This window comes from Falco biarmicus, chromosome Z (genome assembly GCF_023638135.1).
Source record: "Falco biarmicus isolate bFalBia1 chromosome Z, bFalBia1.pri, whole genome shotgun sequence".
Lineage (NCBI taxonomy): Eukaryota > Metazoa > Chordata > Aves > Falconiformes > Falconidae > Falco > Falco biarmicus.
The window spans coordinates 70,379,361-70,407,029 of record NC_079311.1 but is presented as its reverse complement, the minus strand read 5'-3'; the positions used below and the strand labels follow the sequence as shown (position 1 = coordinate 70,407,029).

The 27,669-nt window shown below is 40.9% G+C and overlaps 1 protein-coding gene across 2 annotated transcripts; it reads right to left on the bottom strand.

Moving 5' to 3' along the window:
* Nucleotides 1–122: 122 nt before the first annotated feature.
* Nucleotides 123–27,669, bottom strand: C6 (complement C6). Of its 2 annotated transcripts, XM_056324357.1 has the most exons (18): nt 27,323–27,669; nt 25,615–25,772; nt 24,703–24,859; nt 22,221–22,365; nt 21,454–21,595; nt 20,458–20,596; nt 18,292–18,492; nt 13,116–13,356; nt 12,322–12,444; nt 11,222–11,388; nt 10,087–10,312; nt 8,226–8,397; nt 7,031–7,142; nt 6,476–6,608; nt 5,260–5,451; nt 4,630–4,720; nt 3,027–3,268; nt 123–1,066 (listed from the first exon to the last, which is right to left on the bottom strand). In XM_056324357.1, the coding sequence occupies exons 2-18, from the start codon at nt 25,770–25,772 to the stop codon at nt 885–887; spliced, it is 2,823 nt and encodes a 940-aa protein (XP_056180332.1). In that variant the 5' UTR covers nt 27,323–27,669; the 3' UTR covers nt 123–884. The 2 variants fall into 2 exon arrangements, with proteins under 2 accessions (XP_056180332.1, XP_056180333.1); XM_056324358.1 differs by lacking the exon at nt 25,615–25,772.

Genomic DNA, 27,669 nt, shown 5'->3' with positions numbered 1-27,669 from the left:
GGAGATGGACCCATGGCCAGGCTGAGGTGCCTCATGCAACTGCTCTCAGCATTGGTGCTGGTGAAAGTGCATGTAAGGAATCTATTTGTGACACATTTTTGCAGACTCCATGTAGAACTGGGTATTGTGGTAGGACTACATTGTTTATTAAACTTTTATTTTATATTTAAGCACAAACGTGTGTTTAATTCACCTCAGAAGGTACCATCAAAATTCCCAAACAGTATCTAAGGCTCAAACCCAGCAAACCAACCCATAAAGCAACCACTTCCTCCCTTCAGTTACTCTGATTAAAAATCACATGGTTTTGACAACTTTACTCAATCATTGTGTATTTGTGGTTTCCAGTATTTTGTATTGCTCCCTGAATTTGCACCGTGGGTGCCTGTACAGGGTAACGTCTTTCATGACCCCATTAGGTGTCAGAGGGAACGGGCAGTGATACTGAAGTGCCTGGTCTTCCTGCCTGGATGACACAGCAGGTACTCAGCCAATGAGACAACCAGAGTGCACAGCAGTCACAAGCACAGGGGCAAAGCAACAAATGGCTAAGGAAAGGAAGAGTCTCACTGAGCACTAGGTGAGACCAGAGGCAATGCTCCTCTTTTGCCCTTTCCATCCGCTCCCCTCCCTCCCCCTGCATATTCACAGAGCTATGAGCGGTGAGAGCGTTCCTATGCCACACACCCATTTTCAGACCAAAAAAAGCCCACTGCCACCCTTCTCCCAAAAATCTGTCGTGCCCTTTGTTTTTTTTTTTCTTTTTTTCTTTTAATCCTTGTTTTTGATCTACTTGTCCTTTTATAACCATCCAGGTTTTCCCCAGGATGGCTCAACCTGCGTATGGTGGGATGATCATGGTGGCTGCCAGGAGAGCTGACATGTTATGCCAGGCAGCTCCCCTGCTCCAGCACCTTCAGTTTGATGCCAGCACACTTCATGGCTGCCAGTGTGCAATGGCTGACTGTCCTTCTCCTCCCTGTTGACTCCATTTGGATGCAGTGAAGGTAGCTGTCTTCTCTGGGGCACTGGTAAGGCATCAGGCAGAAGCACTGGGTCTGTGTCTCTGGGAATGAACATGTTGGAATTTTAGCTGCAAATGTCATGACTAAAAACATATTGTACAGTTTGACAACATTTCAAGGTCCAACAGGGAAAAAAAACACTATTGGAGGTTCGTGATATATTAGTTACAAAAAGCCTATAGTGCATATACTAAATGGTAGGGCATTTACAATAGAGGCAAAAGCAGCTTTAAGTATCAGTTTTTGCAGCAATGGCCCATACAGAAGCAGAAATTAAGTACCTAACTATTTTTATCCAGTGGCTTTCCCTGACCTTTCTTGCAACAAAAAGATATTAAGTTGACTTTCTGTTCCCAATTATCCTTGCACACAATGTTGCTGTGAAATGGAGTCTTAAGGTCCATACTGTGTCAGCTCCTATTTCATTAGAGCTCCCTTTATGAATGCTAAGCTACCTGCTGCTGGCCTGTGGTAAAGCTCAGTCCTGCTGGTTATTTCATTACCCATTTCTGATCTAATCAGATTCTGACTCTTTATATTCTTTCCCAGAAATTCCCTGGGCAGGAAACTAAGTTTCTGCCTTCTCTTTCTTAAAACATATGAAAAATGTGTGTTTTCCTCTGTTTAGCTGCTTTCACATGGTACTGCAGTATCTTCTGCCTCTGTGTTGATACCAGCTACTCTTTCTCAGGAAAACCGAAACTTCGATTTCCTAAACGTTTGTGCATACTCATGAGAAAGATTACTTTTGTGGAGGTGGTGAGAAGGAAAGTCCAATTCAAACCCCTTGAACACCGCAATAAAAACTTATTTGATGCATTTTTCTCCTCTGTCTCTCACTTTTCTTCACTGAACAAGGCTTCTCTGTAGGCTTTTGAGATAATAACATTGAAGTGCTGGCACAGTATCCAGCTGTAAACCATTTACACAGTGGGAGCAGATCTAGGCTTCTTATGGGCTCTGGAATAAATAGGCATAATATCATTTTAAAATTATAACCGTCTTCCCAAGAGCCCAAGTTGCTCAGAGGCTCCACCACAACACGTCCCTTGAGGGGCACACCTGGTTGTGCCCTCTGGTTTGGCCCCACAACAAATAACATCTCATGTGGTAGTTTTACAGCCACCTAATTAAAATCCTGCGCTGCAGAAATCTTTCATCTTCAAAATAGGGTTTTAGGATTGCTACACACTGCAGCTGCTTTATTTATCATAAGTAGACAATGTGTGATAAGGATCATAGTTGTCTCTGGAAGCAAGTGAAGGAATGAGCATGGCTGCCACTCAGCCTTTTCCTGGCAAGCACTTGATGTGCACGGAGCCAGCCAGCACCTCAGACATTTACAGGAAAACCCACTGCTCTTATCATAAAGTTACACAGTAAATAGCCGAATTGCACAACAGTGTTTGTGAAATAATCCTCTTAGGGATTTCACCAGCTTAGCTAGTTTATTAAAACTCTTAATAAACACAGTTTTCACATATGGGTATTTGCAAATGTAACCATTAAAATCCCATTAAGCCTGATGGCCCCAGTCTTGCTTTTTAAGCAGTATCATAATTGAATTTCATAGTTTAATTACATGCTATATAGGGTGTGGCCCAAATTACCTCCTGAAAAACAAACTAGTGGTTAGTAACCTCACAGGGAATGGACAACATTGCTGTCCACATTCTTGTGATTAAATCACATTTTTGTGATTAAAGGTTCAAATGTTAATTTTCCTCAAAAGTTCCCTTAATCTACAAGTTCATTTTGTGCCTTACTAATGGGATGAGGCAACGCTACACCACTTGTGGGTAAAGAGAAAAGACATGTATCTAGGTGTAACACTTGGTAGCAGGGGCGTGGGGCTGACCACACTCCCACATTCCTCTTACTGTAAATTGCTCAGATGGACCACAATGGCTGTAAATCCCATTCTTGGAGCAGTGAAAGAGTCAGCACATTTTATTATTAGATCAAAAGGGCAGGATAAATCCCACCATTCAGAAGACATACCTGGACATTCCTCCCAGTCATAGCAGGTGTCATAGCCACAGGGCACTCTCTTCAAGCTGTTTGCAGAGAGCTTTGCCCTTTCGATAGCCCAGTCTAGGTTGGAATCACCATGACAAGGGCCAGCATGCATGAAATAAAATGACTGCTCTCCGAGGCACATTTCAGCTGAGTACTGACAGCTGGGCTTGGTCACATTCTGCTCAGAAACAGCATGTAGCACACAGATGTCTTCTGAGTAGTGGCTGCCCCAGGGAAAAAAGAAAAATTATTTTAGCAGGCTGTGCAACAAGTCCACGCTTCTAGATGCTCCACCAGTATTAGATGAAACACAGCAAAGCCATGGGCACATAGGATATCCCTCTAAAGACCTAAGGCTGTCCCAGCTACTGCAGGAACTGGACCCGATACAGCATAGTGCTGTGAGATAAAGCAGCTTTGGTCCAGTCCAACTGATGGGACGTGAAGGACATATGCCTCCACAAGAAAACAGGAGGTGCTGTTACCTCCACAATGTGGGTGTAATTTCCACAGGGCCTGGGGTGTCTTATCTGATGCAACGCAGCCCTGCAGCTGTGTGTGCATGTCCGCCTCTGAGGCACAGTTAGTTTGGGACTAATGGCAGGCAAACTCAGCCATGCTGCTTGTAGTTTCTTTCTGGTTTGCTCTTGGTTCCTGAGTGGACTCATTCTCAGCAAGTGCAGGCATTTCCAAGAAGCATTATCTTGTGGAGTTTAGTAATTTCCCAAAGAAAGCAAGCAATACGGCTCACATTGTTTAGGCTCCTGAGTTAAGATCATAGCTTTAGTCAACAAAACCTCTCTAGTTTTCAAAGGATTTTGCCTATGCACTTTTGACAAGCTCTCTCTCTCTCTACCCAAGGTCTCTTGAGAGAGAAGATACCTAGTTATTTGAGGGTTGACATGAATGAGATGAAAGTCATGCCAAGGGACTTGCCTGTGGTTACACAGGAGCCCTGTGGTGGAATGTGTATGGATCTCAGCCCTATAACTGCACAGTTTATGCTCAATCTGTGCTCATCTTTCCTAATCCCAGCCCCACATCACACCTCCACCTTGGCCAGTCATTTATTAAAAGTCCTTTAGGATGACCCTCTATTCACTTGAAGGCTCAATGGTCAGAGCAGGTCATGTTGCGTAAAAACACAGTAAATGCAAGTCTTAGGTGTTTCTAGATGCTCTGGAGACTGAAACATACAGTGTGCTTTGCTGTGTTAATCTTAAAAAAGTGAATCTCAAACACAGGGAACATGATTTATTATAGTAAGGTGATGACAGGGAAGATACAGAAATTGGAAGAATGAAGACAAGAAAAGGGAGAATTGGAATCTCCAATAGCAGATGGTAATGTAGATTAGAAGGATGAGCTATGGTGTGCTGTTTTGTTAATGGCATTGTTCATTCATTTCATAGGCTATAAGTGGGGCTGTAATGTGGATAGGGAGGCATAGCTGGCTAATATCTGAATACAGAGTAACCCTGAACTGCTGTTGTCTTTTGTTACTCTTCCTGGTTTGTGTCACAATGGACTCTTGATCTATCAGTGGAGAAACTCTGGCTTTTCTTTTTCTAATTAAAGAACTTACACACAATCTTCTTCTGGAGACATACAAACACACTGAGATCCAACCTGCTTTTGTCCTGGATTGCAAACACCTCTATTCGTAGTTTGCACATCTGAAATGAAAGAGTGAAAGTGATGGTAACTGCCAACAAAGTGAACGGAAATACCTTAGACTTATGCTGTAAAACCTAAAATGCATTTGTTTCAGTTTATCCCATATTTCTCTCTTCAAAAGCTGAAGTGCTTGGGATTCCACAAGTATGCACCAGTCTTTGCAAAAATCACTGGAAAATCCTATACAAGAATAGAAGCTGAAGTTTCAATAGAAGGCATTCTCCTACTTTGCTTTCACAATGCCTTGCTAATACAGCTGGGGTTCGTTTTGATTTGTTCTTAAGAAAACAGTTTAAGTATCTCAATTTCATAGTTAAAATATTTATTATATTGCACCCAATACTTCTAAATTTAATGCAGAATTTTGGGGCTGAAATTATATGGCACTGTGGTAGGCACAAAGTAAAATCCAAACTAATGAACAGTTGCTCTATGTCTTAAACCCAGTCATCTGTCTTCTAGTTCTAGATAGCTAAAATAAACTGTGATGTTAATACCAGCAGTAAAGAAGCAGTAAAGTATCTGCAAGCATACCAACCTTTTTCACATGTAATAGATCTCAAAATAGGAGGTATCCAAGACAGATCTTTCCCGCAGGTATACTGTGTTTGCCCAGTGACTATAAGCCCAGCTTGACAGCTCAGCTTCACGGTTTCACCAATGTTGTACTGTTGCTTAAATGGGGAAATTGTGACACTGTCAGATGTTGGTGGCCTGAGGCATGCTGAGGCTGTAATAAACAGGAAAAAAGTATAATTCTTGTTGGTTTTATGGTGTGTGGATATTTACGTCAAGTCATAATGCTTCTTCTGAAGAGCCATAAAGACACTCAGTAACACTGAACATTCAACTGACATTCAAAACAAATAAATACTTAACATAATTAAGTCTGGAAATTTTTGGTGCACTGTCAGAGACTTTACAAATATTTTTCAATCAATAACTAAATAATTACAATGCCCTTCTTATGTATGCTAATACGAGTAATTTACTTTTACAGTTTAAAAGAATAAGAAAGGCATTAACAGCAAATTTTAATTTTTCTTTTGTAAATGAAGCTATTAACAAAACAAAATTCATGACAATAGAAAGCTTTTAAGTATATTTAGGTAATTTTTTTGATAACATGAATTTTTTACAATTTTTTTTTGATGAAATGAAAAATTTTGAGTTAATGAAATCATGCTGGGTTCTAGAAAACTCCTAGAATCTCTCCTGTTTGCAAACCCAGGTCAGTTCTGACCCTTAATTCTTAATTGGACTATAAATACTTCAAGGCATTGAATTATTGTGGAGATTTTCAAGGCAGCCTGGGGGGTGGGGGATGCTGAGAGACACATTATCCCTTTAATAAAAGAAATGGTAGACAAGTTCCTCTAACAATGCTTTCTTCATCGAAACGTTATCAACTTGAAGATACCTATGTAAGTCTGGAAAAAAAAGATGAGTCCTTCTGTTAAAGGTACTTACAACTAGTCAAGAGAAGTACCTCACAGCAACCATGTGATGGTTTTCTAAAGCACTGAATATTACAATATCCTTACAAAGCACATAATAGTAACACTTCTGAACTGAAAGAGGAACGATGTAGTGAGTCATGTTTTTGCCATCTCTACTGAAATACCTTCTTAAAATGCTATCTTTTCAGGTATCATTAGAGATTCTTCTGTTAAAACCTGTATTAAAATCTATGTTATGTCTTTTTCTTCTACTTCTGTTTTGTTGCTGAGCTAAATTAGTTTTCTCTTTCTTACGTTGACATTCAACAGGTTGCTGTGTCCAGGTTTGATCTGGCAGACACCGAAGGAATTGATAGCCACTGAGGACATGACCACTCACACAGGCAATTTCAGCTTCTTCCCCCACAGCGTAATGGTTCTTTTCATTCTACAAAAAAGAAACCAGAAAGTCCCTCAAAAATCTATGGTAACAAGACTAGACACTGTCAAAAGAAACAATGATAGAACGTGATGATATGATGGAATGAATCTGTGCTTTTCCTACTCTGAAATATGAGTCATCCACTCACCTATATAAGGATATGTTTGTCCAGCTGCACTAACGGATTTCACTGTTACAAAACAAGGATTCAAGGGCCACTGATTGAAATGGATTTTACCTGACCTTTGCTTCAGTTGCCGGTGGGCTTTGGTGGACAGGAGTCGCACAGCATGCCACATGCACAGCAAGATGCTCACTAGCACTGTAGCTAGCTTGGGTATCAGGCACATGTAGTAAAGAAGATACAAAATTTCCCAGCTCTGCAACTACTACACTTCCCTTCCATATCAGTCATTTTTCATGCTCACCCTGATAAAACTGTGTTCTGGTGGGTCTGGCTTGGAGCACCCAGACTCAGGTTTGCCAACCAAGACATCCTCTTCTCTCCTGACTTCATCATCATTTATACAAGCAGCACCTCTGAAAAGTAAAAGAATGCTGTTGAGGATGTATCTTAAGCACTGGTGTCACCAAGTAACAGGGGTAGTATGTTAGGAGTTTTGAATGGGAGTGCTGCTGCTGTGCCCCATCATCCCTGCCATGGTGAAAGAACTTTATTCTGTTAAATAAAAGATGGTGTGCATAAAAAATTGCAGGTGTTGATAGGAGGGAGATTGTGAGAGCACCAAAAAAGCGATAGATAAAGGGCTACAATTTCTAGCAACACAGCTCATTAAATATATTTATAGAGTAAGAAAAAGCGGCAAAGAACAGAATATGAAGGAAGTCTCTAAGGAGTCGACATGATCTGGTTGGGTTTAAGATAATGGAGTCAAAACCTGCCTCTTGCCATCAGGCAGTGGTTACAGGAGGCAGGTGTCCATGCGCACAGAGCTCATGATGTCTAGCTAGGGTGAGTAACAAAGAACTGTGGAGCCTGTTGCTTTTGATCCTCTCCTACGCACTCCAGAATCTCCTCTGCAGTCATTACAGCAATGACAATGAAAATCCTGCTTCAGCCTTTGATTCCAGTAGAAAAAACGAATCTGCACAAAGCTTTGCTCTTGAAGATGCAAAAAACAGAGCCATTTTGGGGTTGGAGTTAGGATTTTAAGTCAAAACCATGCAAAACCAGTACATCAGACATAATCAAAGCAGGAATATAAAAAGCACGGTAGTTTCAGTGGAATTGTCTCTCAGAATGAGTTCAGACCTAAACCTGTAAGAGGTTGGGATATTAAAAAAATGGAAACTGTGAACTCCCGTGAACAGAAGTAGATGAGTTCTCCATGGCTTTGGACAAGAAAGCAAAGCACCATGAAAGATCTACAGGTATACTTTCATATGTAATACGTAAGCCATTTTCTAGGAATAAACAACTAATAAATCCAAACTTGAAGTAAGATGTGAAAATTTCCAGACATTTCCTTCTCTCAGCCCCACCACAGAAGTTCAGATGGGAGAGCTGTCTGCTCTTTCTCCTTGGTAGTCACAAAGCCATTCTGGAAGGCTCCTTAACTCTGCCCCATGACTATGGAGATCTTTCATCTACCATCTTCTTACCTGTCTGTGAATACAGAGACATAACAGTCCTCCTCTTCTTCCCATTCACCTTCACAGGGTTTCCCACCGTTCATTGGAGAGGGGTTATTACACTGCCGGGTCCTTCTTCTTTTGAAGGAGGCATTGCATGAACTCCATTCAGACCAGCAACTCCAGCGGCCATCTACAGCAACTGCAAGAAAGAAAAGAAATCCCATCTTTAGGTAGATCTGTACCATACATAGTATTTCTCTTAAGGCCACATAGGGGAGCGATGGTAGTAAATTCATAATAGCTGTTTTCAGAGGATATAAATTTGTTACTGTTAAGGGAGTGTATTGTATCTAGATTGTGAAGTTTTTCAAAGAGATGAGCAGCCAAATTCCACCTGCTTCGTGAAAACCTAAGATACATCTTCCTTTCTAGTTTGGATTGCAAGTAATGTTCAAACCCAGCAGCAGCTTATTTTCTATTTCTATTGCACAGATGTCTGAGTTTTCATGGTGCTGACAACCTTTTTAGATAGCTCAGTATTTAATGAGTTATTAAATAAATCTGAGCTCTAACACCATGTCTAAACCCCAAATCTACATCCCATACAGGCTAAATGAAAACATTCCTGTATTTTCTTATCCTCTGGGGTATTGTGTCTGTGCCAGCATGAAGCATATAAAAACTTTTATTTTCATACCCTTTATTTTCTGTATGCAATACACATTCTACATTAATCTCTATCTGCGTAGTTTCAAGTGTTTATTTCTTTCAAAATATTTCTTTATCAGGGTCAAATAATGGGACCTGTAGCTGCTTAAGTGACTTTCCCTTCTGTTCCTTTGTCCCCTTTTGGTCCTGGAATATTAATATATGTAACAGTAAATATAATACTTCTATTTCCCATAGGTATGACACTAGTGCCAATTTCATTCAAAAATCTGTTTGCATGAAATTTTTATTTGAATTCTTCAGAATGATCACAGAATCACAGAATGGTTGGGGTTGGAAGTTACCTCTGGAGATCTAGTCCAACCCCCTGCTAAAGTAGGTTCATCTACAGCAGGTTGCACAGAACTGCATCCAGGAGGGTTTTGAATGTCCCCAGAGAAGGAGAATCTGCAGCCTTTCAGAGCAGCCTGTTCCAGTGTTCTGTCACCCTCAAGGTAAAGAAGTTCTTCCTCATTTTCAGACAGAACTTTCAGTGTTGCAGTTTGTGCTGTTTCCCCTTGTCCTGCTGCTGGGCACCACTGAAAAGAGGCTGGTCCCCTCCTCTTGACACTCGCCCCTAAGATAGTTGCATGCATTGATCAGATCCCCTCTCAGTCTTCTCTTCTCCTGGCTACACAGGCCCAGCTCTCCCAGCCTTTCCTCAGAAGGGACATGCTCCAGGCCCCTCATCATCTCTGCAGCCCTCCAGTGGACCCTCTCCAGTAGTTCCCTGTCTCTCTTGAACTGGGGAGTCCAGAACTGGACACAGTTTGATGATTATCTTCCATCTTCTTAAGGCAACTGGGTTTTCCTTCCACAGTATAATTAACTATTTTTATCTCCATTAGCCATTTAGTCTTTAGGCATAATAGGCTATAGGGCAAACTAGAGGAATGGGTTTCTTATTTTTTTTCATGATCTCAATTCCATCCTTATTGCTGAACAGCTCATTTCCTATTATCCTAATGATGTAGCTAAAGAATATTTCACCATGTCTTACAACGTCTTTTGAGCCATGCCTATGCAGTTTGATTTTTTTATTTTTAATGCTGCCTTTATTCTTATACATACTCTATGACCATCACCATGTTGTAAGAAGTGCTATGGATTTAGTAAGGGAAGATCTGTCAGAGTCATCTTTGACAAATAGATACCAGAAGGACCATATCAACCCAAATACCTGATGTGTAACCTGGAGCTCGTGTCTCGCAGCTTTTGCCATAGGTGCCAGCCTGGCACAGGCAGAGACACTCTGTCCCAGAAAGCACAGGCCTGCCATTGTTGGGGCATGGTGCACACTGGCAAGGGTCAAACCTGCCTGCGTATTCTCTCAGGGCTCTTCCCAGATTGCGATGTTTGGTCACGGCACATGGCACATTCTTCACCAAATCCATGATGGGGGACACCTGGGAGACAGCCATTCAGTAGGCAGTTAGCTAGACACAGCACAGTCCTGCTGGGGGTAGCTGCAGGATTATAAAGACACTAGAGTCTACACAAGAAGCTCTATCACACAGAAATCAGGCAAGTTAAAAGTTACGTATGCTTTCAAGGAGCATGCCAGTGCTATACATCTATATTATCCTGTTTATGTTGCTTTTATTTCCCAAATTTTAGGGCTCTGTGAGCCAATGGAAAACTGACCAAGTAGGATACCATGTCCAAAAATTCAGCACACTGCAGATGATGTGACACATTCCTGCACTGCCTTCAGGAACTCAGCACCTGCAGTGGGAGAAAGATCACTGCATGCTGCATTCAGGCAGGTTGTGCTATTTGCCTCCAGCACTGTGCTGCTGCTGCTGTGCAGCCGCTGTGCCAGCCATGGAGGGAGGCAGCTCAGTGCACTCACAACAGCACTGGCACACTGCATTAAATGAGCAGGACAGGGATACCAATGAATTGCTGGGTTTTTTTCTGTTTAGCTCCTTGCTATATGTTGCAACAAAGCCTGACAAGATAAAGAGCACAGGAAGAAAAGTGTTCCCGCACCATGCACTGCTTTTCTGTATAGTAAGTAACTAACCCCTGCCCGTGCCTGAGCTCCTGCTAGTGTCAGTCATTCACTCATATTCCTTCCTCTTATTCCTACTGTCCATGGATAATGCAAAGCTGCTGTTGCTTATAAACCCAAATGCACAAGAAGTAGTTCTAATACATGTTTTGAATATATATATTACACCCATATGTTTGCACATTCGTTTCACACAGGGCATCATTCCAATTTAAAAGACAAAACACCTGCAGAGGTCTCTGAAGAACTGCTAACTGCTGAGTGCTTTACTATGTCAGTACTTTTCTTGTTCTTCTCTTACCTCAAAGTCAATCACCACAGGATTGTCCTTTATTGATTCCAACCAGTTGGTGAAGACTGTATGTCCTGGAAAAGCTCCCTTCTTCTCCCAGGCCAGAGCTGCTGCATACTCTGACCTGCCACCTTTTACCAGGGAGAATGACCGTTCAGATGACTCCAAAATGGAACCTGAAAGTGGATTTCATCACAGTATTGTAAGACAAAGGCCTCCAATGACAGTGGATGTAACAGCAGAGTTTTAAGAAAGAGTGTTAGAGGATATAAAAAAATACACTAAGTTTTCAAAACTACCCTTGAAGAATGAAGTCTAAGTTCAGAAAAACAATCCCTGCTATGACAGCAGCCTGTCGTAGTCTTCCAAATGAAAGTATCTGAGACCTGAGCCATGGAGCTACTCAGAACTACACCAGATACTTGTGGAAAATGCAGGGGACACAGTAGGCTCCCCTAGAAGAACACTTCAATCCCAGCTGTAAACAGCTGAGTAACAGAAACTGATCATAAAATGAGGATAAAGATTTTTATCTTTAGTGTCCTCCTCCACCATGGTGGAGGTGATGAAAACCCTGGTTTTAGTGATGCAAACATGACTGTTGCCATTCCTACAGAAAACACACCAGATTTTTGCAGTTCCTGAGACACATTTCTAGCATTTTGAGGGATCTCCTGTACCTAGATGTCTGTTTAGCATGAGGAAGATGGGAGGGGAAAGTCAAGGAGTGTGTTATTGCTGCCCAACTCTATCAATAAGCCCAGAGCAACCCTTCAAGAAGATCAGAAACTCAGTCATGATCACAGATTTCTAGTTGTGCCCATTTCCCAGTTCAACATGCCTGGCCCTGGACCCAGGCCCACAGGGAAGGAATGTTTATCAGATCCATGTCTGACTGGAAATGGCTCCTACATCCTAATTCCTTTTGCAAGTAAGAGGATGTTTCCAGTGCTTGCTTCAGAGACAATGAAACACTGGCTCCTCTGACAGTGGTGGAAGAGCATCTGTAGTTCAACAAAGCTGGGAGGTCACCTGGGACTCCTAGATGAGGGGAATGGTATGGCTCAGGGTAAGTAACAGGACATGGGCCCTGTTCTTATCATGGTCACCTTCATGTTTCACTGTCATCCTGTTTGTGGTGCATCTGGTACTGACTTTCTTTTTCTTCCGGAAGAACACACGCTTTGTCGTTTCTGTTCGGACACACTCCATTGACTCATCCACTGCCAAGCCTAGAAATACCACAGAGCAGCAGCTTCATCACCATGACCATGTCACATGATGGCACCGTGCCCTCAGCCTCCCATACTGAGGTGAGCCATTGCAGGTCTCTGTGCTCTTCAGCCAGGTACAAACGGCATTGGACTAAGTCATGTATACCATCCCCTTTAGATACCATCCCATACCCATGAAAGTTACCTCACTGGCATTAAGGATCACAGCTTTTAACCTTACACTTCAATTTCCATGGTATTGTCTTTTCATTTTGACAGTCTGGCAGTCACAGGAATATTTTAAGAGTAATTTCTAAGCAATACCTAAGACTTTAATAACTGTATCCCCAAAAGTGCCATTTACACATTTCACACCTCAGTCCCACACTGAAGTATGCTGGAACACCTTTTTCTGGTGGCACCTGGTTTTGATCTAAAGGTCTTAAGAGGTTTCCCTGAACACAATGACATTTACCAAGTAAGGAATCTCTTGAACTTTTCAAATTAAGACAGTGTAGAGCAAAAACTTCTTCTTGCTCTATGTTTAGGCAGCGTGAATAATTCTTGGGCCTATGCAAGTCTAAAGGATTTTTTTTGCTGTTGGAGAACTTACTATGTGGTGTAAGACCTAAAAGCAATGATAAGGAAAGTGATGAAAAAATCATATTTTCGTATTAAAGATTACATACCAGAGTTCTTCAATTCCTCAGAGTTGTACTGGTAAAGAATGTCATAGGAACCACCTATCTTCCCAGAGGTGTAGTAATGAGTGCCAAAGTCATCAAATATTCTGCTGTATAAAGCGTAGTTGTACTCCAGGGGCAGGTGATTAAGTGCTTTTAGAAAGACATCTGAGAGCTGCAGATCTGACTGTTTCATTGTGAAGTTAGCAACAGAAATGACTTTATGGACTCTAATAAAGTTGGAATTCTAGAAATAAGAAAAAGGGAGTCTTAACACCTTCATAGGTAGTTACCTGCAGAAAGCAAAGAAGCCAAGAGTATGTCATAAGATACACTGCAAGAACTAATTAATCCTGTGTATCATACTGTTTTAACCATGAACAAACTAGCCCTGGAGTTTCCAAGAGCCAGTTCTGGAGGACAATGCTCATTACTCTGTTACATTGCAGAGGTATATAGCATTCCTACAAATAACAGGACTCCCTGAACACCTACCAAACAGAAAGCAAAAGGATTCTTGCCATAATAAATACACCAATAATTGATAAAACAATCAAAAATTTCAGAGGAAAGCCTTCAGCTTGTAAGCATCCATGGGTTGTTTGCAAGTAATCTGTTGAGCAGGTAATTTGAATTCACATCCACTGTTACGAAGTTTCACAATTTATCATCTGCTAAAACCAAAACTAAATGACAGGGATAAAGATGTCATTGAGCTCAAGTGTCAGGCTGTTAAGAGAAAGTTCAAAAACTGGAAACATCTCTTACATTTAGAAACAACTTATGTTTCTGAAACAGCTAATTCATATATTTTTTCAATGCTAGCAGCTGTTTATGTGGGAGTTTAACTAAACAGAAGAACAGAAAATATAAAAGAAGGGGTTTATAAAGTGACAAGGGGAACTGATGGCAGAAGTCTGAAGCAGCGATCCAAGAGCAAGAGGAGCAGTAAACTGAAGTGAATGACCAACGATAGGAAAAACATTAGGAACAACCAGCAGATAGGAAAAAAATATTATAAAACGATTTGTTACTGATTTATATATGGGTTCTTCTACTGAATTTTGCTACTGCTAGGTTGGCTCTATTCCACTTCTGTCTCTGAGGTCACTTGGCTTAAAAGACACAAGATTGCCTCTGAAAGGCAGCATTCCCAGCCAGGACTGAGCAGCATAACACACGAGCTGGACCTCAGCTCTCAGTTCTGCACGGCACTGTTCATTTCAGTGCTCTCATCTGCACATTGGAAAATAAGCTAAGGGTACTCAGCTTTCTGCTGCAGTGAGAATAAGAATAGAAGAAATAAAGTATGCAACAATTCCCAGATTATAGTTAGCTCCTGAAATACCCTGTGGCAACATAATTTTTAGGATTTTAAGGTAGTTTAGCTTCTGATCCTCAATTTTCAGCTGTGCTACCTGACATTTCAGTTAGGACACTCAAATTGCAGGCCACTTTGGCAAATACTGATTCTAAAATCTTAGTTGTTTTTAGCATGCACTAGCATGCTAAATATTAATTCTTGTTTGACGTACACCTCACATTTCCAGTTTCTGCTAGTAAAAGTATCTTAAGTGCTTTTATTAATAGCAATTAAGTGTTTTTATTACTAGCAATTTCCCTTACAGTTGTCAAACCCAGTGATTTCTGTACTAAATCCCTAGGCACGCACAACGTTGGAAATGCTCACTTGCAGAACAATCCAGGAAAGTGGATTCCAAATTCTCTAGTCATTTCTGGGAATTATGTTTAATCATAGTGGTAAACCCTGGTGCCTGTAGCAAGCTTGACTCATGAGTACCAGGTATTAATAAAACTATTAGCACTTCATGGATGATTATTCCCAAAGAAAGCCTAGTCTAAATCAAGGGTGAGTACTGAAGTTCAGTTTTCCTATACAAAGTGCTTCCTTAAAAAAAGCAACCAAATACAAGCTGAGCCAGACTGATCTTGAAACCAATAGTTTTAATTGGGAATTTTCTAACAAAGCAGGGTTTCACCCAAACATGCTGATTAAGTAATCTTTCATCCCAAATATCATAAGCAGAGTTGCCAGAGAATCATGTCTGTCCCTGCCTGACACCCTCGGGGATAGAGATGGCTTTCTATATTTGAACTCTCATTTTTTTTAATTGCAGTGCAAGCAGTCCAACTCAATGAACTGCTGCCAGAAGTACTAGGAACTTGGGCTAAGGGAATGGGCACAGACTTCAGAAGTCTTTTAAAATCACAGCATAGAAATTCAATGACAAAATAGTGAAGAAAATAGTACATAGAAATAAAAAACAATAAAACCCCCTCAAATAATAACAAGGTCAAAGAAAGTATACCCCTCTGATGAACCCAACAGGCAAAGTGGTAACAACAGACAATAAGAAGGCTGAGGAAATCAACAACTTCTTTCCCTCACACTTCACCTGCAGTCTTTCTTCCCACACCTCTTGTGTGGATGGACCTCAAGGCAGGGAGTGGGGGAGCAAAGTCCCTCCCACTGTAAGAGAAAAACGGGTTCAAGAACCCCTCAGGAGTCTGAACATACAAAAGTCTACAGGACCTGACAAGATGTGGTGCAGTTGACATGCCTCAGGGATGGGCTGCCATCCAGAGGGACCTGGACAAGCTCAACAAGTGAGCCCATGTGAACTTCATGGAGGACAAAAAGGCCAAGTGCAAGGTCCTGCACCTGGGTCAGGGCAACCATCCCCTTCAACTGGGGGATGAAGGGATTGAGAACAGCCCTGCAGCACTGCAGAAAATGTACTGGAGATACAGATGGATGCAAAGCTGGACATGACCTGTGATCTGGCAATGTGTGTTCACAGCCCAGAAAACAAACTATACTGTGGGCTGCACCAAAAGCAGCGTGGCCAGCAGGTCGAAGAAGGTGATTGTGCCCCTCTGCTCTGGTGAGACCCCCACCTGCAGTACTGCATCCCAATCTGGAGTCCCCAGTAAAAGAAAGACAAGGACCTGTTGGAGTGGCTTCAGATGAGGGCCACAAAAATGATCAGAGGGATAGAACACCTCTCCTATGTGGACAGGCTGAGAGAGTTAGGGTTGTTCAACCTAGAGAAGAGAAGGCTCTGGGGAGACTTTACTGCAGCCTTTCAACAGTTCAAGGGGGCTTATAAGAAAGATGGGGACAGACTTTTTAGCAGGACCTGCAGTGATAGGGATAATGGTTTTAAACTAAAAGAGGGTAGATTCAGGTGAGATATAAGGAAGAAATTTTTTATGATGGGGGCACTGAAACAGTAGACCAGGTTGCCCAGAGAGGTGATAGATGCCCCATTCCTGAAGGTCAGGTTGGATGAGGCTTTGAGCAACCTGATCTGGTTGAGGATGTCCCTGCTCTTTGCAGGGGGCGGTTGGACTAGCTGGCCTTTACAGATCCCTTGCAACCCACACTATCTTGTGATTTTATGATTCTATGATTAAAGGATCAGAAACGAAGAAGACATACAAGAGGACCAGTCAGCTTAGCATAAAGAGTTTTTTATAAACTAAAATACACTTGAAAAAATCAAGTTTTCATATTTCTTCCATGCCAATATGGAAAAATGCAGGACCCTTCAAGTGGCTAAAGACCCCTAGGGACCCTAGGATGCTCATGTGAAACCCTCTGCACACAGTTTAACACATAGGTCTGAATCTGACCTCCCAAACCCAGTGAGTTTCCTCTCCTTTTAAGTTATATATATAAGCTTCTATTTTCCCTGTTTAAGAAAGTATTGCAAATTTATTTATAGGTCTCTCAGACTTACGTAAGTATACATGTGTCAACAAACACACATAAATACAGTTTGATACAGTAGAGAACATGAGGAAGACCCAAGTAAAAATTCCTGCTATGGATCCAATAAGAGGGGAGTTTAATTTGTGTCATCTTTAGCCAACACCAGACTAAGTTATTGGCTATTTCAGGTGGGTCTCTGGGATTTCATAACAACAATGCTGAAAACCAATATATATCCAAAAAACTTTCCTGATGAAGGTTTCATTTAAACTTACATTTCCATAAATAGCTTTTTTCTGGATTTAAGCCAATAAAAAGCCACCATTCCACCAAAATAAACCTACCAGCTGCACAAAAGAACAGCCTGATCTGTACACAGGTTTCTACATGGGAATGAAAGTCAACAGGTTTCCAGTAGCTGGTGTTTCAATATACTTGAATTCAAAGTAGAAGAAATTGACTATTCAAGAAGTCAAGTTATTTAACCATTAGGACAAGTTAGTGAGGTAAACTATCTTCCTTATATCTCACCTGAATCTACCCTCTTTTAGTTTAAAACCATTATCCCTATCACTGCAGGTCCTGCTAAAAAGTCTGTCCCCATCTTTCTTATAAGCCCCCTTGAACTGTTGAAAGGCTGCAGTAAACTTCTATTCCAGGAAATCTGAATATTAAGACTGATATTTTTGTAAAAGATTAATTCTGATTGTATTAGAACTCCTGGGTTTCAACAGGCCTTAGTTTCAGTCAGCCCTATGGCCTCTTCCATGCCCAAGTGCAAACAATAGCCCATCCTTTACTGCCATTATATTATAAAAGTACATAATCTTACATCCCACAGTATTCATCTGCGTTAAAGGTGCAGAATTTATTGGGAAAAATTTTTCTGTTCTCAGAAACTTTTCTGTGGGTGCACTATTTCTGAAATTATCTTTATGACCAAGTGCATCTTGGCAGCTGTGAGACTCCAATATGCAAGTTAGCTACCAAACAAAAAAACCTAATATAGTAATCTACATTAATTCCCAGTACATGTGTATGTGTAACATTCCTGAGTACACTTAATTTCTTTTTAGAGTTGTCTGCTACTGTAACTACATGGCATTCTTCTTTCTCAATCTACAATTAGGACAGGGAAAGGAGTGGTTTACCTGATCTGATTATCTCAAATCTGTGTCAAATCTATGCTTTCTTAAGTGGATAAAACTTATGATTTCTGCACGAAAACAGAAAACTATGTCGCATTAGAGAAGGTTTGTTACAACCAGGAACACCCTGCAGTGTCAGAAGAGGAGATTTTTAATGCATAATTCTAGTGTGGTTTTGTGTTGGATTTTTTTTGAAGTAATGACCAATGACAAGAAAAGTAGTCTTTGGCAGCTCAGTTCTGAAATGAGCAGACAGAAACAGAATGAAAGGAAGAAACTGGAGGCAACATTCAATTACCTTTTCATATGAGGCTTCAATGGCTTTTTTGAAGGAGGAAGATGATGTGACTTTAACCCGTGTCTTTCTTGAGAATAAAAATGGGATACCAGAAGATCTTTTAGCACCATGAGTGGATGAACTACTTCCATGAGCACTGTCACTCAGGGGAGTTAAATCATTGTAGAAATCTGATGTTACATCATCCTCTTCATCTATTACCTGGAGATTCAGTAAAGCAAAATGCATTTGCTCAAACAGTAATCTGAAACAGAAACCTATTAAGCAATAAGTTTTGATATTTTTTATGGAAGAAACATGCCTGATTCTTTGAGACATGGCATTAAGCTAAAAAACCTGTTCTTAACACAAAAGATGAGGCTGAGAAAGGTTAATAGGTGAGACAAAGACAATATTAGATGTAGACTCACTATTAAGCATTTATACAAGCTGGGGGAAGCATGTAACACTTCCTTCTAAAATTCCCCACCCACATGCCACAAAGCTTAACAATAATTTTCAACATGTGTCAACATGATTTTCAAAGGGTCTCAGACCTTCCTGCTAGGTCCACACTAAGTCCCAGTTTCATGGCTTCTATATTGTACAAGGCAAAAAGCTTGATGTTTTCTGTCCTTTCTTCTTAATTCTCAACTAAAAGAATGAACAGGTTTCCAGAGAAGAGTCTTAGAGTATACTTGCAACGTTAGCACCCGTACTGAATGACATGGTAGAGGGTAGGTGGAAAGGAACTGGGAACAAACCTACCTGATCAAGCTAGTAAACCTTAGTGGTGTTGCTGTGTAAAGCACCAATGCAACTTTAGCATCAGTTCAGAAATGACTTATTTCCCAAAACTCAGGCATATGTCTGGAGGTGTTTGAAAGGTGTAATTTTTTCCCTCCTCTAGACTTGTTTAATTAATAGGGCTGCTAAGGACCTTGGGAGGTGAGGTGGTCCTTTCCCCTAGCCCACTTCCATTCTCCAAGAAGTCATATGCTTTTGCATGGAAACACACTGGTGTTCCAAGAAAGCCTGATCCAGTGACCCTTTTATACCTAAGGCTGCTCTAAATGTTAAAAGATATAGATGCACTGTCAAAGGTGAGATGTACAAGTGCTTAACAGTTGTGCAAATGGACATCAATAACAATAAACTGCACAGCTTTAAAGAGACCTGGGCAAACCAAGGCTTGTTTTTCCCAGTTGCATATTTCTGCACACAGTAATTTTCACCATTATTGACAAAACGTACATGTCATGGCCAATCCAACTGCAGTTTCCGTGGAACATATTAGGGTGTCGTTTGTTCACTTGCTTCTGTTAAAGTAATACTAACACCTCACATGGCAAAAACCAGCAGTTCAGATTTCATCCATCAGCTGATCTGGTTTTATGTCCTGCATTCTTTCCTTCCCAATGCAGTATCAATTGGCTTCAGACAGGGCCTGCTGATACCTGCACAGCCAGATGTTGTGCCCTGACCATGGTATTCAAAGTATTTTCTTAATATCAGTGTCTAAAAATCTAAAATATCAGGTCTAAAAAAAATCAGTGATTCCCAGGTTTTTTATAAGGTACAAACCAGGTTCATTTTGTCCTTGGCCTGTCCTGCAAGACCGTTCCCCACACTGTGTACTTCTTGTCCTCCTGCCTTCCAGGCTTGGTGCCTGCCTCTGTCAAAGGGGCTGGGCAGGGAACAGGCAGGATGAGGGGCTGAAATGGCTCAGGGAGGAGCCGTTTTCAAAGGCTGCAGGTGACTAGGAGGAAGCTGGAGTTAGGACAGCCGTTGGTACTGCGAGGATACAGCAGTGAAGCTGAAATGAGCTTTGGAATTGAACAAGCCTCTGGCCAGATTATGTCACAGTTAGGAGCAAAGCCCTTGTTATCAAGTCAAAACAAAGACATGGCCACAGCCAAGAGGAAGCAGGAGAGAAGCCCAAAACAAATCAATCATGTCTACTCTGGTTTATGATGCAGTGAATAAACACAGATCTGAAAGGCATGAGTAGAGCCACCCAGCTGCTGGATTTATCCCATTCCCATACATCACCTGAAGCACGTTTAGGCCTTACCACGTTGAGAAATTGTGTCCTGGAACACATATTACTGCCTAAAACCTGAACACAGAATTTGGACTGTGATTATGGCAATGTTTTTTCAGCTAGGAGTTGCTGCTTGAGAATACCTGAAAGCTGACAGCCTCCAGGTTTGCGGGAACACGGTACAGTTTCCTTGTCTCATTGTGCTTCACTGTTGTGCATTGTCCTCCATTGAATGAGTTGCCAAGGACTTCCCCTCGGCTCTCTCCTGCCAGAATGTGAAATCTAACAAAAAATTATTTCCAGAGATAAACAATCCTAGAAAGATAGAAAGACTTGAAACATCCTGTGGTATATAGATGCATTGAAAAAATTTTAAGCTTGAGGGAAACAGTACGAGCATCTGGGTTATCTTACTACTTTGGAAGAAGTTCCTTTACAAGAACTTCCCATTCAGACTGAGTTCACCTGAAAAATGCTATAAAATGCTATAGTAGCAATCTGCTTCCTACTTTCCAACAGTGCCTAACCCTCTAGATAATTCCAATGTCAGCATGAGACAGTCACTCTTAAGCAGAAAAACACCTAAAAATGGCCTAGAAAAATGAACAAACAGTTCTCCGTTTCTACCATAAGTGATGTTACCAGAGTGTGCTAAGTTCAAAATTCAAGTTAAAAATGCAAGATTGCCTGGGATAGGGATCCCATGTTTAGGTTTTACACTGCTTAAATTGGTAGCCTGGAAGAGGTGGTGGTTGGTATCATGTGTAATGCATCATAGACAAATAAAGATCTGTAGAGGAACATCCTGAACATTTCTGAATGCTTGGCATAACGGAGCTGGAAATTGCCAGCATGTGATGCTCTGGTTGCTGTGAGGCAGGAAGGGCCGCTCAGACAGCAGTGCTCCCTGACAGCTCTTTACCTAGTGTGCCAGCAGTGCAGAGCAGGACTGGCAGATGCAGTGGGCAAGTCCTAGCCTGATGGTTTGGTTGCATTGTTGTAATTTCTTGTTAATTTTAATTTCAGAGATTACCTGTTCTAATGGGATACCTGTACGTGCTAATTGGGGATTATCTTGTTTATGTAAATTAGTGAAGTAACAATCTCAGGTTTATGAAAAATAAGCAAAGCTGGCTTACCCACTACCTATTAAGTGCACACCTGGGATGCTCTCATACTTTCTGTTACACACTGTCTTTTTCCTCCCACAATTTCTTTCATCGGAGTTGTCCCCACAGTCATTTTCTCCATTGCATTCCAATTTTTTTGCAATACAGCGACCTGCACCAGAGAAACAGCAGCAGCAAGAAACTTTATGCAAAGTGAATGCAGAGAAGGGCAGTCTGTCTTCTTCCCTAGTAAAGGTGTGAACTTGCCGTAGGAATTAACAGCAAGATAATATAATGCCTAAATTATTCCAATAAGAAATGGTTTTTTCAGTTCTGCAGTTTAGCTTTGCTTTGAAGCTGCAAAGATTTAATCTAAGCGTTAGCGAAAGGATATATATGTGGATAATGTTTTTTTGGGGTTAATCAGGTATGTTTAAATCAAAGCGAACAAGGAATACCAACAAATCTAATAAAGATAGTGTGAGTTTATGTTCAGAAACTCTAAGGATATGTTTGTACATTGCTTTTAACGGTGCTACTGTCTAGCTATCATGGCCATACTGACATCCTAGGCTAGAGTTTGCACTTGTGTTACTTATAGTTACACAAAAAACTGCAAACATAAGCTGCAACTAATACATATGAAATCCGTAAGTAGACTTCTCTCCTTGCTCTTTTCCCTGGAATTTGTGCATAAGAGTATACAAGACCTGGATCATCTGGACCTTTTTTGTCTCAATGTCTAATCTTTTGACTATTTAATACTGCAGCAGTTATGCAATGAAGATTATCATTACCACTTTCACACTGAAATCTATTCTTGCAATCCACTTGCACCATGTTGCAGAACTTAGTTGGGAAGCATGGGCGGAAATCCACCAGTGGCTCGGAACAGGCCTGACCCCCAAACTGGGATGGTCGTAGGAGTGTCCGGACACGAAACTGAAAGGCAGAAGAAATAAGACCAGAGTTGTTTGTGTGAGCTGTTTTTGTAACTAAGTGCCCCCCCTGGCAGAGCCCCATGCCTCAGTGCTGCTGAAGCTTTATAAGAACCAGAGCTCTGAAAGAAATAATCAGTTATTTTTGTCCTTATATCCTACTGCATCATCAACCCAGGTGAAGCAGGCAGGGAAATGAAATCCAAGAGCCTCAATAGCCCTGGTGGAGCATACATGATTAAACACTTGACCACCTAGCCTACATGACTGAAGGAATAAAAAGTTCAGTCCCTCTGTCTTCAGTTTTAAAGGTACAGTAGGAAATGGGGTGTGAACACATTTATGGAAGTTTTCCTGTTCTTTATCATCTCTGTTGACATAGAAATACTCTTGACAATGGCATGTATCCCCAACCCCAAACCATCTGTCTTGGTTCCCATACATGGGGCCATTGTCTGAGGAGCACTGGGTGACTGGGGAAGACAAAACCAGTTTTCTTGAAAGTTTCTACAAAAGATCTGGGAGCAAAATCTGGTGCTCACTGGGTTTTCTTTCCCCAAGTCAGTACCCTCTATGCAGAATAACAAAGCTGAAGGCTGCCAGACAAATCACTTCAGATGTTTTCCTTCCCACTTCAGGGGGCTTTTATGGGACCTGACTGCATGTGACTGAACAGTTCCTCCTCTAAGAGCTTTTCCTCACTTGAAATGCACAGTTCCTTGCAGATTCCTGTTACTTCTCTCCCTGTAGACAGATCTTGGAGTCAAACAATGCAGGAAGATGTCCAGTAAAAATCAGTAGCCAAGTGACTATGAAGGGAGAGTGCGAGGAGCAACACCAGACCACCTGAAAGCTTTTGATCTCAAGATAATGCTTCCTTGTGCTCCATTTGGGATCTGTAACACTCACTATAGTGTGAGCTTCCACCTCTTCATCCCACCCTTTCATGGGAGGCTTGCTCATACCAGTCTTCACACTTGTCCTGGAAGTCATGTCCTGCATTCTGGTTGTTTACATTTATAAAGGTCACAAGCAGTGATCTTTATAGCTTGGAAGGAAAAATGGATCACAGTCCACAAAAGCACCCTTTTTGCTTGAAGCAGCAAATATGTTGCATCAATATTTAAAAGTTAATAAAAATGAGCAATGCTTCTATATATGGATGCATAGGTAAGAGTCTCAGCCATTTAAGAGGATATTGATTACGAAAGAAATCAGTTCAGCTGAGTAATGCCCACTTTCAGCTCTTGCAGCTTTGCTGTCTCCCGCTCTCTCACTGTTTCTCCCTGCTCTGTTCTCATACCCCCCCATCCCAGTTTCAGGATGGGAATCTCACGACGTGGTTCACACCTCAAACAGCTTCTTCATGTCTTCCTCATCCTGCATAGGCATCAGAAAGTTATATATATATATGTAAAAATATACTTACGATATCTGGCAGATTTTTCAATATTGCTTTACAGGCATGGATTTCTGAAGCTGAGTAGGATATTCAGAGAGCTTTAGGCATGTCTGCACAGAAACTCAGAGCTGCTGTCATGGTGAGCCTCAAAGCTCAGATCCACCAGCCACATAACTACCCCAAACAACCTGCACTCCGCTCCCCTCCACTCCCTACAAGCTTACATTTGCCAAGGCTTCGTTTCTATAGGTCAAATCCACTTGAACCTGAACCTGACTTTTTGCCTCTTCCCTTTCTGCCATTTCACTTGTAACTCTACCATCAGGCAACAGACACAAGCCCAAGAGGAAAAGACACCATCCTGAGGATTTGTTCCACAGATTTTAAGCACATCTACCTGGATTTTTTGTAGGTTGTAAATGTTGGGAGAATGGTGCTCTAAATTTCTTAATAGCAATCTCAAACTGATCCTGACTATCAGTGTAAAATACAGACTGACCATTTCCATCCGATTAGTGCTGTTAGGATATGCTGGTTAACCCTTTTTGACAGATGATTTGATCCTATTTTTCTTGTCTTTAAAACATACAGATGCTATGGATATACTAAACATTCTGTGACTCTCTCCTGCTTAAATAGACATCCAAACTCTACAGCTTAATTTATCCTTTATGTGGAAAACTCATCTTTAATTGTGACAATGGAATTTTTGAAGCAAGTTCTCATAAATGAATTTACACTACTAAGTCACTAATTTCTGTTTTGATCTGCTTATTTTAACTTATTTTCTCCATCTTCTATTGTTATAACTCAAAACCAATTTCCCTTGTTAAGTTGCCATTTGGAAGATAAATTACCATAAAGTAGAATGTCTGAAACAAATGGATCTCTTAAGCATAATTTCTTGCATTTAACCCATATAATACATTTCATACTTACTTGTTTTTTAATGCATGGGTCACATTCTGACCAAGGGCCAAAGTCTCCAAGCTGACAGTTGGTAGGACATGTCTGCTGGTTACATGCACGAGATTCCTGCTTTGTGCACAGCTGGTCACAGAAGTTTTGGCTATAATATTCATCCATTCTTATTTGCCTAAAAAAAGTTAACAATTTATGTTAGGAAAGAATCATAGACAGATCATAGCTGTTCTCTTACTGTGGGTGAAGACTGATGAAGAAAATTATTTGAGCCCAATTAAAATAACCCAAGAGATAATAGGTAATTGCAGAATGTTGATTAAAAGAAAAATCAAAATTTAAGTTTACAGAGCAAATTTTTTTGATTCATGTCAACTGAAACATCCCAGAGAACAGCTACAGAAAAAGCCAGGAGGAAAAGAACTCTTTTCTCACGAGTTTAGAGAATACCACTGATTTGCATCTGATTTGGTGCTGCTGAATATTTATTTGACTTAACTATGGTCATAAAAATCATTCTGCAGGCTTGTCACACTGGAGCTCCAGTGTGGTCACCCCTCCCACGGCATTGCTCAGCACTGAGCAGAGCTCCCGGAGCGGGGCACCAAGTGCTGGCCCCATGTGCTCACAGGGGCTCGTTGCTCAATGCACGCTGCTGGCAAGGCCACTGTAGGACCTCGCTGTTCTCTCCTGACTATGTGCTGGCAGATATAGGTTTGTCTGGAGGCACCATAATGCTCTATATACATAATGTTCTTATTTTTAACTCTTGCAATTAAAATATGATCTGTTCATCTAGTAAACACTTGGATGTGACAAATTTTCTTGGCATATTATGGAAGCTGGAGCTCCAGATATAGGTGCCCCTCCCCAGAGCTGGTATCTTCTCGGGGAACAAATAGAAAAATGAGTGAAATAGATTGGCCGTACCTGTGCCTGGTCTGTGTGCCGTAATTGCAGGTTTGTGAGCAGGGAGACCATGCCCCCCATGGGTAACGTTCACAGTAGCACCCCTGGCTGCTGCCAACCACCAGACTCAGCAGGATCACGTGCATTAACATAGTCTTGTCCGTAGTGAAGGTGTACATCTACAGCACATGGACAGGTAACAAAAGCTCAAGAAACTGTCACTTACAGTTGTGTCTGTATCCTTAGAGACATTTCTTCTGCTTCAAAATACAAAACTATTTAGGCAGTGTACCTAGAAAGGGGCAATAATCATAGAATCATGGACTCACAGCATGGTTTGGGGTTGAAGGGACCTTAAAGATCACCTAGCTCCAACCCCCCTGCCATGGACAGGGACACCTTCCACCAGCCCAGGCTGCTCAAAGCCCCATCCAGCCTGGCCTTGAACACTGCCAGGGAGCGGGCATCCACAACTGCTCTGGGCAACCTGTTCCAGTGTCTCACCACCCTCACAGTCAAAAATTTCTTCCTAACATCTAATTTAAATCTACCCTCTTTTAGTTTAAAACAATTATCCCTTGCTCTATCACTACAGGCCCTACTAAAAATTCTGTCCCCATCTTTCTTATAATGCATGATACACATTTACTGGTAATTTAGTTAATACATTAAGAACTAAAAGTCACAATGGGGGGGTTTGGCCACTTACTTATTTGGAGTACTAATCATGACTGTACATTATTTCTATTTAAGAAGTTGCTTATAAATCATTTAGAATGTGACAAATAAAGACCTGGTATTGCTTTTCATTGCTTAGAAGTATTCTCAAGAAGAGTTTCTAGGAATAAGGATAAAAGCATGAGACAGCTCTTCCTATAAACATGTAAAACAACAAACAGGTCCTTAAGAGTAAGCAGCCCCGTCTATTACTCTCTAACCAATTCATTTTCACATGCCTATAAACCCCCTTTACATAAGCATTTTGTGGCAGTATATCCTTCCTCCAGCTTTTTGTTGTTCTTAGTTTTGACTAGCCTGTCTAAACCACACTACATCATTATTCAAAGTTCATCCAAATTTTCTACTAACAGCAGAAGACAGAACAGCTAGCCTATTTCTCACTCCAATGGTCAATCAAATTTTATTTGATGAGGCAGAAGGTTACAGGCAGTCCTCAGGAAGTAATAATGCTTAGTAAACTTGAAAAACGTTTTCCAGACAAACTCTTTACACATTTAAAAAATGCAGAAGATTTTCCCCCATCATCAGGAGATTGAATCAACACTAAATTTGATAGGCTGTTACAGTAGAACATTATAATTTTGTTATGCCTTAAAAAACCCAAAAGCAATAGGAAGTTTTAAAAGCAAAGTATTTTTTTTTAAACAACACTCCAAAAGATTTTATTTTGAAATTTTGAAATGAAAAGTGCAACGATTTTCTATTTTATGTTTTTAGCCAATATGCTCTTATGTTTTTTGTACATTCCTGATAAAAATTAAATTGCATCAAAACATTGCTTCCTCCATTGGTAAAGAAAGGCAGTAAGTCTTCCCACAGCTATGGTTGTGAGAACTCAGAGCACTTTTTACACAATAATTCAACAATGAACAAGCCTTTCTTAGACATTTAAGAATAATCATACCCAAATTATGGTAAAAATTAAGATGGAGAAGGGAGCAGTCTTGCCAATGAACCTAGAGAACAGGTATTACATGGTTTTCCTTACCTGAGTTCCTGGCTTCTAGCACCAACAGTGCTGGATTAGAAAAGGGATGAAGCCCTAAAAAACAATTACTTTGTTCATTGCTTCACTGCACTGTATGTAGAAAACCCGTTTATTCTCATCTGTGAGCAAAACTCCAACCGATCAATACATGAGAAGCATATCAACAGCCGTATAAATGTAAGTACATAAGAAATTAATTCAACTATTTAAACAAAAAGAAAAAAACACAAAGAATATCCCCATATGTCTTGAAACCTTTGTGCGCTGAAGCCAACAAAAGACCTTCCCTAGTAACTTACTGTAAGACTGTTAACTGCAAAGTCAGTCAACTTTGTAGACTGATGAGA